This window comes from Rhineura floridana, chromosome 14, assembly GCF_030035675.1.
Source record: "Rhineura floridana isolate rRhiFlo1 chromosome 14, rRhiFlo1.hap2, whole genome shotgun sequence".
In the NCBI taxonomy this organism is placed as follows: domain Eukaryota; kingdom Metazoa; phylum Chordata; class Lepidosauria; order Squamata; family Rhineuridae; genus Rhineura; species Rhineura floridana.
The window spans coordinates 30,452,419-30,466,055 of record NC_084493.1 but is presented as its reverse complement, the minus strand read 5'-3'; the positions used below and the strand labels follow the sequence as shown (position 1 = coordinate 30,466,055).

Sequence of the window (13,637 nt, the reverse complement as noted above, 5' to 3'; positions counted from 1 at the left end):
ATGGTCCCCACACTTGTCCACCCCCCACTTGAACAATGATAATGTGCACAGGGGTATAGTCATCCAGGGTCCCAGGGAGTCTTAGACCCCTAACTTTGGGGGGAGCAAGGTTCCAGTAGGGTCCCCATGTCTTCAGTGTCCTTTCCTGCTGATTGCAGCCAATCAGAAGGAAAGGAGACAAGTGAGCTTCTGAGAAGACTCTTCTCAGTAGCTAGCATACTGCCCTTTAGTCTCAGTATGGCAAGCAAAAAGGGAAAATCAGCAAAGGAAGTTCCTTACCTAACAGCATCTTAGTTCATTTGTCCATGTACATGCACAGAAAATAGAAGATTAGCTGAAAGGCAACACATGGAGATCTGCATTGACTGTTGCAATGCATCACCATGGGAAAGTACTCCAAACAAAGTAAGATACTAAAAGCTCATTTTATTGTATAATCTTAGAAGGGGGACTGGCTGTGAGGGGGCAAGGCATGACTATCCAGAATGGTCCCCACACTTATCCACTCACTACTTGAACACTGATAGCATGCGAGTTCTCCTAGACAAAAAGTGTTTCCTAATTAGATAAGGGGTGGAGAATCTGGACTTGGACTACAACTCCCACCGTTCCTGACCACTGATCATGCAGGCTGGGGCTGATGGGAATTGGAATTCAACTGCATCTGGAAGGCCTCAGGGTCCACACCCCTGGTCTCCATAACCAGAAAAGAAGCTGTTCTAAATACAGCTTAAAAGGATGGTCGGCAAACTGGGGAATACTGGCTTTCTCCCTCTAGCACAAGCAAAGTTTTGAGGACTCTGGAGTACTTTGTTGCAATATTTTTAATGCTGGTGGCGCTAAATAAATCGGATCTCTTGGCCTAGGTTTCCACCTTCAAAGGGATTGCTTAAAATAAAAACAAAAAAACTAATAAATTGAGAAAAAAACAGTAGCAATTGTATATTCTCAGCCTTGCAGCCGGTGGCAAGAGAACAAACAAAAATGGGAATAGGGGATATAATTTGGGGCTTATGGGCAGAGGGTGGGGAAAAGGCTAGAGCGGATGGGAAATGGAATCCAACATCATCAGAGGAACAAAAGGAATGGAAACAGAGAGTTGAGTCCCTTGACAACAACTAGTAAGATAGATACCAGAGTTGTTGTAGATCTCTCAGAAGTTCTTTATTCAGTGAAACCATCACCCATTACATAAGGGGAAAACGTCCCTTATCGTTTTAGGTATGCCAAAGTGTGCCAGTAACAGATGGAAGACATTTCAGGTAAAGAGGCTGAAGAACAAAAGCCTTTGTTGCAGTTGCTATTGTTGCTGGAGTGATCAACTTTAACCCGAAGGAGGTATTCTGCCTTGGCAAAACTCTCCTATCCAAGTGCAATTTTATTTTATTTTCAGCAGAGTACTGCCTTTAAAAACTTGAAAAACTGGAACCAGATTTCCTGTGAAATCCAGCAGTTTTGAGTTACCCAAACTTTCAGCCTCAAGAGTGGGCACTGATCAAAAAGTGGAATGATTAACCAACAGGAACCTGTGTATAGGAGGGCTCCACATACCACACCATAGTTTATTTTTTAACAAACTCTGCTGTCAGCATTTAAGAATTTTAAATTCAGGCCTTATCCAAATAGTGGGCAACTTCTGTAAAAGTAGTACAGAAGCAGACATCCTTCTATTAGAAGCACTTTTCAAACGGAGCTGCTGCCCATGTTACATTTTTGCTTTCCTCGTGAATACCACATACAAAACATGGAGGTTTCTTCTGGGTCTGCAGCCAAAAGTGGTCATACCGTGCTGCTTATCAATTCTCCATCTGGCTCTCAGGGTCCCTTGAGACCAAGGGAGATCCTCCTGCTTTCAGTGTGGACAAATGTTCCAATTCATAGTGGCCATCTTGGGTGGCTGTGGTGATATCGGAGGAGTCCTCTTTCATGGCCTGCTTTTGACTCCTTTTATGCTCAAGGATTTGCTGCAGCTGGTGTCCAGCATAGTCTGGCTTGGTCGTTAGTGGGCAAGCTGGAACAGAGATGCCCAGGATGTCTGACACCATGTAGGGACGGAGCCAACCCACTAACGGAGTACTGCCAGGGTTGTAATGAGCTTGCTTGTGATAGAAAAGGAGCCCGTCGACCTGGAGAAAAGAGCAAAGAGAAAGTAGGTACCTTTCAGCACCCTGGACACCTCCTTGAAAGTTCAGATGAAAACCTGGAGTGGAATCCACCGCCCCACTGACATTGAGCCACTAGCCACCACTGGGCCTGTGGGCACATTTGCAAACTGGATAAACTATTGTGGGCACCACACGCATGCCATTAATTAATTAATTAATTAATTTTATTATTATTATTATTATTATTATGCTGCCCTTCCTTTCAAAGGAGTCCAGGACAGCAAACACACAAACAATAATACAACTAAAAACATATTTTAAAAAGTAAAAGAAATTATGTATTCTGAAAATTATTATGTCTCCTCTAGTCCTCAACAGTGTCAAGAACACATAAAGCACTCAAAAGAGCTGAGAAAAGAGGGGACAGGGGAACCAAGACTCAATGTATACTACATGAAATTTAATCAATCTCATTTGCTTCATCACTATCAATTTCTAGTTTTGTCTTTCTCTGTATTTTCTCCCACTCCTTTGAGGCCTAGTCAAGAGGACAGAAACAGAGCCATCAGCTATGCCAACAACAGAAAGCCCACAAGCAAAGAATCTGCCTTCCTTCTTATGCCCCAATGGGAGGGCCTTCTACAGGCAGAAATGCATCTTGCTGTCACTTTTGAGAGTTGTACCCTCAATGTGCAACTCAGGACTTGCTTGTCTTCTGTGCACAGGAATTGTAATGAACTGATACTGACATAGTCTTACTAAAAAGTCATCTTGTTATTTGCTTTTTGAAATAGTTTCAGGGGCGTAAATATATGAACACTTTGTTTGTGACAAGTTTAATTATGAAATATTTTCTTGGATGTTTATTTTAGCCATGAGATGTTTATTTTAGCCATAATTCTAAAATAAAATATTTCATAATCCAGTTTTTTTCTATTTTTCAAAAAACAAAACAAAATGCTTCAGAAAACAACAACAACAACCCACCCACATTTTTCTGGTATTTTTCTTCCAAGCCGTCATACCTCTACAAGCTATACAGGGTTTTATCCACCAGAACCAACACCTTGAACTTTGCCCGTTAGTTAATTGGTAGCCAGTGCACTTCTTTCAGCAGTGGCATAACATGGTAGTGGTGATATCCTGCCCGAAAGAGCAGTTGAGCCGCTACATTATACACTAGCTGCAGCTTCTGCACCAACCTCAAGGGCAGCCACACATACGCTCCATTGCAGTACTCTACTGGCTGCAATGGAATGATTCTTTCGAGCTTAATTTCAGCAGGGGGAAAAGACCCTGTGGACAGCAGAGAAAGTCCTGACAGGAATAGGTGTGGCTGTGGACACCACTTTGGCAATCCCGGGACACTGTGTCTGGACTAGAACATGCACCACTTCTACGATGAGCTTTACTTCCATCTGTATCCTCCCCCCCAACTACCCTCTTTTAAAGGTAGGCAAATGTCCTTCTTTTAAAAGTCTGTTCCTAACCCCATCTCCAATCATGGAGGTATGTACGCAATTGTTTGAAGGATAAAGTGTGATGACAATGACATTGTGGACACTTGCCTTTTCCTTGGATGGCAAACAGTCATATAATTGGTAGGAAGTCCCACTGAACTCAGTGGGACTCATCTTTGCTCAGAATTGTGCTGGTTAGCTTGAAATCCTGTGCACATTTACTTGGAAGTGAATGCAGCAGACCTTACTTCTGAGTAAATATGTTTAAGGTTGTGCTCCTAGAGTTTAACACATTATTTTGAATTACGGGTAGGAACCTGTCACCTTTTAGATGTTGCTGGATTACAACTACCATTCTCCAGACCCCTGGCCACCCAGGCTGGGGGCTGATCTGAGTCTAACAACACATGGGGGACCACTGGTTCCCCACCCTTGTTTTAAATTGTAAACTGATTTGAGTGTTTTGGTAAACAGCATGCAGATGCCACAAAAAAACCAACATGAAAAACAAAGAACATAGGTGCGATAAGGTAGCCAAGTGAAAAGGACAGAGCTCTTGCCCCTTTAATAGCTGGGAAATCCTCTCTTGATACAACTGTTAAAGGTACAGGAGCCCTGTCCTCTATATTACCAGGCTAGCAATACAGATTTATAAATCTAATTTTCTGTATGCCATCACATCAAGTCTGTGAGTGGGTTTCACCAACTAGTTAAAAGTTACTCTGTACAAAGTCCAAATTGCAAGCTAAGTTTTGTTCCCTTGGGTTATTTTTTATAGATACACATTATTGGTTCTGCAAATACAAAAATCAATTGCCTGCGTTAGCTGAAGTAGAGGGTACCTAGATGTCTAGCACTGCTTAGCAATTAAAGCTGCCTGCCTAATCCGGTCAGCTTGACCATCTGGCAAGGTCCCAACCTGTCAGGATGTAACCCAAAGACAAAAGACCACAAGGCTGCAAAGCCAAACTGACTTGAATTAAAAATGCATGGAGGAATTAAGGAGCCAAGTGGCCCACAGCAGGAGCCACTCCCGCTGCAAGAAAGAAAAACAAAAAAATCCATGAAGCTAGAACAGCTATACGAGCTGAATAGAGAGAGAGTGTGTATTTTGAATTGGGTTTCACAGTGAAATTCTATACATGTCTACTCAGAGGGAAGTCCCAATGAACTGACTCAGGTTAAGTAGGTATAGGAAAGCAGCCTTAATTAATTAATTATAGGGGAATGGGTGTAGTTCAGCGGTAGAGCATCTGCTTTGCATGCAGAAGGTCCCAAGTTCAATCCCCGGCACCTCCAGGTAGGGCTGGGGAAAAATTCCCTTTCTGGATCCAAGAGGTGCTGGGAAAGAGTCTCTGCCTAAAAGCCTGGAGAGCCACTGGAACTCTGCATAGACAATACTGAGCTAGATGGACTATTAGTCTGATTTAGTACAAGGTGGCTACCTAGGTCCTCTTCCGTTGGTCACTTTGGAAAACCATCTTGGCCAAGAGGGAAGGAAAATAAATGCAATTTGTGAATTAAATTTCCTGCCCCAACTTGGAAGGTCAGAAGGAAAAGCCAATTTCACCCCCCTCTTACATTAAAACCATCTGATCCACTAACTGTTTTGGATTAACCTGCCTATCCCCACATGTCCTTGCCTTTGTTTAGTTTATGAATGAGGGTCAATATTATGCTCTGAATCAGCTATAAAAGATTCCTTTCTGGATAGAAGAAAATGGACTTATTTCCAAGGCTTGCAATCCAGTAATGGAGGGGGGGAGAGAATGGGGGGGGGGAATCTCCTGCTGTATTTTCCTGTGGAGAATTTCCCAGTTTCTAAAAATGCATTGTTTCACAGAGTTAATGAGGAACGTAACAGATACAGTACCAGTCAGATGGGTTCATTTCTAAAGTTGTAATTATCTTTTTCAGATGACGGCACCTAGGAAATACCTATATCTCTAACTGATGGCATTTTGGAAGCACTAAATTAGAATGTTAAAAGTTTTTCCAGAGTCTTCAGCTCTCGTCCTCTTGAAATTTAAGCAGTGTGAGGGAAGTGCATGAGACTTGAATGGTCAGGTCTTCAAATATTTATAAGTATTTCCAGAAAAATCCAGCCTTGCATTGGGTTGAATGCAACCTTTAACACACACATTTAAAGTTTGATTTCTTTAATGTTTTCCTTTAAATAAAATATTTCAATTCAAGTATGTTTGGATGCTGGGCAAAAAACAAAACGAAATTGAGATTCAGAACCCAATCAGTTTGGGGATGAGAAAAAATTTCCAGAAGAAAAGAATTTCTGGTACTTGTAACGATGTCAAGAGGGTCGCCAGCCCCTTCAAGCAGCCTCATAAGGGAGGGTCGGTGGGTGGGTGGAAGAAAAAAAAGATGGGAGGGTGTCTGTGTTGTGTATGTTGCTTAAGATCTTCCTGCTAGCACAGGATGAAGAAATCTTTCATAATTCCCAGGGCCTTCCTCTCCAACAATCAATGGGAATTAAGGGCATTCTGTGCTCCATGAAGCCAGCCGTAAGTCTCTTGCTGTCATTTCCTCTCAGTGCAATACTGCAGCTGGTTGCTATTCCCCCGCCCTTGTTATTTGATTCCCACTTACGTTTCCCCTTGTGCAGTGAAAAAAAAAAGAAAGATTTTTCTATTACCCCTCCTAGTTAACTCCCTGGGGGAGCAGAGTTTTACAGATATCCTGCTGTGGATTTCTTAAGATTTGAGCCTTTGGTGCTTTCAGCTAAATTGGCCTATGCTTTTAAAAGGCCATTTGTGCGCAAGGAAGTGATGACTGTGGAAAAAGGAGCAACGGAAGCCTGGGGTGGGGGGAAGGAGCAGAGAATGATGACAAAAGACATGGAAGGCTTTGCAGGATTTATCAGTTACTCCGAAACTCTCTGCCAGCATCTCTGGCAGGTAAGGATGCCCCCCCAACCCGTTCCTTGCTATAGCATTCCTCTTTCCTTAAAAGCTCCAGACAGACAGATAGAAGGCTTTAAAGAAAAGAGGCCTTTAAAGAAAAGAAGCCTTGATCAGTATCTCCAAGCCCAGCAGTCTTTAACCTTGACAAACTACAGCTTCCCAGGTGCCAAGATCCCACAAAGAGCACTTCTGGGATTTCATGCATATAAAAAGCTCTGCTGGACCAGCCCAAGGGCCCACCCAGCCCAGCCCCGTCCTCACAGAGTTCAACCAGATGCCCCTGGGGAACCCATAACCACTCTTTCCACTTGCAGTTTCCAACAACTGGCATTCAGGAGGCATACCGCCTCCAACAGTGGAGGCACCACATAGCCATCATGAATTGCTCTAATCTGCTTTTAAAGTTGGTGGCTATCGCTGCCTCTCGTGAGAGTAAATTCCAGTTTAATTACCTACTGCGTAAAGAAGGGCTTCCTTTTGTCTGTCCCGATTCTTCCAACATACAGCTTCATTAGAGGAACGCAATCTTGTAGTATATCACTAAGATCTGGTGTGCAGGTTATAAAGCTTGTGTATGTGTACATACATACATACGCGCACACGGATGATTCCCAGCAATCAGGGTTCAGCACTTTATCTCTCAGCACCATTGGCACTCAGTTTCCACTGAAAGGCAACTAAAATTATTAAAAGGGATGGAACGACTCCCCTATGAGGAAAGATTGCAGCATTTGGGGCTTTTTAGCTTAGAGAAAAGGTGACATGATAGAAGTGTATAAAATTATGCATGGCATGGAGAAAGTGGATAGAGAAAAGCTTTTCTCCCTCTCTGATAACGCTAGATCTCATGGGCATTCAGTGAAGCTGAATGTTGGAAGATTCAGGACAGACAAAAGAAAGTACTTCTTCACACGGCGCATAGTTAAACTACGGAATTCTCTCCCACAAGAGTCAGTGATGGCAACCAACTTGGATGGATTTACAAGAAGATTAGACAAATTCATGAGGGAAAAGGCGATCAAAGGCTACTAGCCAGAATGGCTATACTCTGCCTCCATGGGCAGAGGCGGTATGCTTACAAATACCAGTTGTTGGAAACCAAAGGAGCGGAGAGTGTGCTTGTGGCTGTCTGTAACAGATGCCCTCAGACCATGCCCTACAACAGCATTCTCCAAACTGGTGCCCTCCGGATGTTTTGGATGACACCTTCCATCAGCTGGCTGTTGCTGATGGGAGTTAAAAAGATTGACCCTTGTGACCCTTCTATACACATAAATTAGTTTTAAGTAGACAGAATTGAACATAGGAAACAAAAACATTCCAGAACTGGAGAATGCCTACCCTCTCCTAGGCTAGTAAAAATAGCCTTAAAAAGATAAAAGAGACTGGAGAATGCTTAAGGAAAGCTCTGAGATGGTAGCGGAATCAGGAAGCTTGAGGACCCTGCCTTTGTTAATAGCTTCTCCACTTTTCAGTAGCCCAAATTAGTCCATCTTCTGGAGCTGCTCATGTTTATTTAATGCACCGTCTGCCTCCTTCCACTGACTCACAGCACTGACGCCAGCTAATCAGGAAGGACAGCTAAAGTTACTGTCTGCACAAAGGCTAGGATCTGACCGGGAAATAGTGGCATCAGCATTTTACACTCTGGGCAGCCAGAGGTTTCAAACTCTCTTAAAGGCCTCAAGCTATGTAAGGCAGAACTAGCGGTGCTGAGAAATGATGCAGTGCAGGAGTGAGCAACCTTTTAAGAACACACAAAGAGCCTGCTAGATCAGGCCAAAGTCCAGCATCCTGTTCTCACAGTGGCCAACTAGATGCCCATGGGAAGCCTGTAAACAGGACCTGAGCCCAAGAGCACTCTCCCCTCCTGCAGTTTCCAGCAACTAGTATTTGGACGCATCCTGCCTCCACCTGAGGTGGCAAAGCATAGCCATCATGTCTAGTAGCCACTGATAGCCTTTTCCTCCGTGAAGTCTAATCCTCTTTTAAATCCATCTAAGTTGGTGGCCATCACTGGCTCCTGTGGAAGCAAATTCCGTAGCTTAACTGTGCACTGTGTGAAGAAGGACTTTCTTTTGTCTGCCCTGAATCTTCCAACATTCAGCTTTGTTAGACATCCACAAGCTCTAGTGTTATGAGAGAGGGAGAAAAGCTTTTCTCTGCCTCATCTTTTTCAATCCAAGGGCCTCATTCACGTGAGGGCAACCTTCTGGACTTGTCAATGAGTCGGGTGGGTCAGGGGGAAAAGTAGGTGAAAAAACAAACGTACATTTTTCCTTTGTACAGTAGGCTAGTCTCTACACACAGTCCCTTCTCTGTCCTTCATCCAGGCAAGCAAGAGGCCTTGTCAGAGTTCAAGGACACATTCCAGTGGTGCAAAGCAGGGCCAATGAGGGGTGTGGCCTGTGGAGAATTCTGAGGGCCACATTTGGCCCCCAGCCCTGAGGTTTCCCATCCCTGGTGTAGCAGAGTGGTTGTGAGCCATGGTCAGCCCCCCCCCATTGGCCTTGAAGGTGACAGGACTCTGTCAGCTGCCTGCTCCTGACTCAGCATGCTGTCAGGTGATCCCAATGACAAATCCGCCAAGTCTTATAAAACCCTCAAACTTGCCTTTCAGTCAGAGTAGCTTGCCTCCCTGGAGAGGGACTCTGTCTAGCTAAGCAGCTGTTTCCTTTGGAACCTGACCTCCTTCCTGCCCTTGGACCTACTCCTTGCCTCTGGCCCCATTGCATTGAGACCACATCCACACCATAGATTTATTCCGCTATTATTCCACTTGAAACAATTATGGCTTCCCCCAGAGATTTCTGAGAAGTGTAGTATGTGAAGAGTGCCAAGAATTGTTAGGAGACTTCTATTTCCCTCACAGAGGTAGAATTGCCAGAGTTCTGTGGGAAGAGGAATTGACTGTTAAGCCATTGGAAATTGTAGTTCTGTGAGAATAGGGGTCTCCTAACAACTCTCAGCACCCTTCACAAATTACATTTCCCAAGATTCTTTGGGGGAAGCCATGATTATTTAAAGTAGAATAAATGTATGGTGTGAATGTGGCCTGAGTCAACTGGACCCTGAAGCCAAACTGCTTGGGGCACTGAGCTCTACAGCCACAATTTCATCGACTTCAGTCCCTCCCTCTGTAAAATGGAGATACTACTATCATTACTGGGAACAACCAAAGTGAAAAAAGGCAAAATGGAGCATCCACATCCAGGAATAGGTCACAGCTGGGGTCAATCAGGACAGGAGAGCAGAAAGGGAACAGGGCTTAGGAGGCTGCAAAGAGCTGTGCAGATCGCCTGTGCTCCATCGCCCACCCTTTGGAAGCAGAGTTGCCCCATATGAAACTGTGTTTAAACAACACAGCCCTGCCTCTTTGTTTTGAAGTCTGCGTCTCAGGTATATGCTAGTTTGCTTGCTTGCTTGCTTCTTTCTTACGGCAGAGAAAAATTTCAAACACATAGATCCACGCTAAAACATTGAACAATGAGTGAAATTATACATTTCCAAAGAGAAGGAGGAAAATTAGGATATAGTTCCTAATTATCTGCATTACAGAACTGCTAATAAACAACATGGTTGAGCATTATTCTGTACCTGTTATTCTACTACAGAATGACTATGGACCATTTTTCAATAAAATCAATGCATTGACTTCATACTTGTAGTACTGGGAAACTGAAAAAGTTACGATTCCTCCAACCTGCTGCTCTCCAGATGCTGTCAGTCTATAATTCCCTTCAGCCCCAACCAGGATGGCCACTGGTCAGGGGTGATGGGAGTTGTAGTCTAAAACGTCTACAATGTTTGTTTCTCCAAGTTTAATAATATCTATGAGTTTCAACATATTACTCCACATCCCAGACTCTGCTCATCCAATCTCTCAATTACAGTGGGTCCCTGTTTCCACTTATGGCTAATTGCAAGTCTGACTGCCATTAGTAAGCAAATAATCATTTCTCCATCATCCCCGAGTACTTCATTTCTTACATTGCCAAACAAGATGAGTAGCAGATTGAATGTAACGTTCTATCCCGGAATTTCCCAGATATTATCCTACACTACCTCTTAATATTTGCACAGTCCCCAAAGTTGTGTAACAAGCTTATTTCTAGTGGGCATCTATTTTGTTTCAAAGCATCAGAACAAGACAGCAAATGGTGCAGGGTTTGCTCAGATGCATAGCCCGCCACGTGAACTATTACAGGAGAAAGAGATATGGCTTAACTGGGACAGACTCCCTCTAGTGGAAACGGCAACACCATCATTTATAAAACTGGAGGTACAGATTGCTAGCATTCACACAATCCTTTTAAAAGGCAGGGCAAAACTAGTGCCAGATACATACTCCAGCACTCACTTCTTCCCTAAACTGGTTTGAAGGTCCACTTCTGGAAAGCAGTGGTTAGGCAGACAGAGTTGCTGCCCCACCCACCCACAAAATTAAACTCCTGTTGAGGAACACAAGCCTCCTAATCAAGCAGAACAGAAATGGAATCAATTCTCAGGCTGTTTATGACACAACAGATGTAACCCTGAAGGTCAGTCTTTAGTGCTGCCTTTGCCAACCTGGTGATCTCTACATGTTTGGGACTCCCTCCCCTCAGCCTCAGTCAGCATGTTTAAAATACTAAAGCCAATGTGAGGCCCTCCCAAGACTACAACCCCTATCATTCCTGATTATTGGCTATACTTGCTGGTGCTGATGGGAGCTGGAGTCCAATAGCATTTGGAGGGAACCACATTGGCTATCCCTCCACTAACTACCTTGCAAACATAAAATGTTTTGGGTGACTTATTTTTCCTGCAAACAATCCTGGATGTTATTGTTTGGTGCAGGTATCAAGGGAACTGAGAGACCCTTTGCCTCCTCCGTCACAGAACTGTCTCCCTGCAAACAGAGGGCGACTGTTAAAGCACTCAAAGACTGCAACAAAGAGATTTTCCTAAATGATCTGTAATTCGGCTCTCTAATCTCCATTTCATGTTAACTTTGGCTCAGCATTACATCTGAACTAGCATAAGCCATAGTTAGCTTCTAAGCCAAAGAGTGTGGGCTGTATGCAACGTTCTCTGTCCACTAGCACAAGGGTTTGTGCGCTAACAGATGAGCAAGTTTTAACATGGCATAACAGAGGAATCCAATGCAACAGCTGTGCTAGCGTAGATTGTCTTGTGCGCATCGATGTTCCGCTGGCGCAAACCATTTTGCCAGTGGAACAAATATACTGTTAAGTGACTCCACCTTAGCGCTACATTGAAAATTGCAATCTGGATTTAGAAGCTAACTTTGACTAGTGGCAGTTATGGTTATGCTGGTTCACCTGCAGCATTTAAACAAAGTTAACACTTTAGGGAGGGGCCAGAGCTCAGTGTCAAGAACCCATGTTTTACATGTCAAAAGGTTGCAGGTTCAATCTCAAGCATGTCCAGATAGCTTGGTATGATTTTAACGACTAGTGTGAAACCCTGGAGAGCCACTGCTAGTTAGTATGGAAACATTATTCCCATCCCCTTAAATATCACGCAGGCACTATCTCTGTTGACTTTCTGGCACCTACTGAAGACCTTCCTCTTTCAACAAGCCTTTTCTGTAGATACCTTTAATCCCAGTCTGCATCTGTATTGAAATTGTTTTAAAGATGTTTTATCACTGATTGTTTGCTGCTCTGGGGGGGGGGGCTACTTTTGGGAGGAAAGGTGGGACATAAAAATCAATAAAAATACTAAGCAAGATGGATCAAATGGTTTGACTCGATATAACGCAACTTCCTTCTATGTTCCACTGAGCCAAGAAGTGTGTGAGCCCCAGAGGAAGAAAGAGGAAGGAGGACACATAAGCTTGTAGGGCAGCCCAGATCACCAAAACGTGGTTTGCAGACTGGACAGCGTTGTGATGTCCAACATCAATAAGTAACTTGCACTGCCAAGTGTCAATTTATGAGCCCAAATTGCCAGTGCAACCCATTACTAAAAAGAGACTTCGATCCCAAGTGTAGCTGAACTATTGTTAAATGAAGAGGAACAGAGTCTCGGTTTGTGCACACGGATAAAGTACTTGTCAAAGTCCAACTACAGATTCTGCTGACACAGCTGGCTTTCAGCTGCAATGTGCAAGAGAGTTACCTGCTCCTTCTCTGATCCTGGCCAGCAACTCTGGCGCCTCCCTTGGTCCCAAGACAGCCTGGAAAGCTGGGACTTGCCCAACAGTGGATGTTCCCATCAAGCCACCACTACACTGGCCTAACCGAAAGCTGGAAAGTTAGATTGGGGGGTGGGTGGGAGGCTCCTCTGTAATGGAAGCCTGGCAACACTCTTTCCTTGAATTTATGTGTGTGGACACAGCAGGCAGACTAAGACATACAGGAGCCTTCAGATCTCCCTAATTTGTCTTGGATGTGGGCTTTTCAAGTTGCTGGTGGGAACATTGGCTTTACTGCCACTGACAAGAGCATCCTGTCAGTAAAAGGATCCCAACCCAAGATTCCCCAATACAGCTCATCCGACAGCCTAGGGAAATCCCAGAAGCAGCACCATTTCCCAGTAGCACAACCCCTGGCTGCCTGGACAAAGGGTGGCATGCCAAGCGAGTGTATTAATCAAATTGTCCTATAGTTGCAAAGAGGATGCTTGCCCACTCTTCTGGTTCTTGACTAAAAAAGTACATTTGCGTTCAAAGAGTGGGGAACCATAGACCTGGAAGCCTGATCTGGCCCACCAGCCTCTGATCCAATTTTCTACCTGCGGCAATGCCCCCCACTGAAATGCAGAGCCAACAGGGACAGTTCATCATCCCTATCGCAGGACTGGGCTGACCAGAAAGATATGTTTTCAATACTGTATTGATCTGTATATAAGCCACACCCCTAAAATGAGATCTCTTTGAAAGTTATATATATTTAGACAAACACACACACGCACACAGACTGTAAATCTCCAGCACAAGCCAGTACTTTTTAAAATCTAAAAGACACATGCAGCCTCTAGACCAGGGGTTCCCAAACTGCGGTCCGTGGACCACCAGTGGTCTGCCAGCTTCATTCAGCTTCATTCAGTTGGTCCATGGCATGTCCGCATTAAATATTCCTATTGATTTTGAATTCTATTTTGAATTGTTTCTTTTATTTCTAACACCGCATTTTATTGTATTACAA

General features: G+C 44.0%; 1 protein-coding gene and 1 long non-coding RNA gene across 2 annotated transcripts in view; one reads left to right on the top strand and one right to left on the bottom strand.

Moving 5' to 3' along the window:
- Nucleotides 1-1,139: 1,139 nt before the first annotated feature.
- SNUPN (snurportin 1) overlaps nt 1,140-13,637 on the bottom strand; it is a 41,963-nt gene continuing 29,465 nt past the window's right edge. The window contains exon 9 of the mRNA XM_061594992.1: nt 1,140-2,126. Coding sequence (XP_061450976.1) covers nt 1,797-2,126 — 330 coding nt within the window. The 3' untranslated portion in view covers nt 1,140-1,796. The remainder of the gene's footprint in view (nt 2,127-13,637) is intronic.
- On the top strand, nt 3,215-5,760 carry LOC133369720 (uncharacterized). Its single transcript, XR_009758964.1, has 2 exons — nt 3,215-3,557; nt 5,483-5,760. It is a non-coding gene; the product is annotated as an uncharacterized LOC133369720 (long non-coding RNA).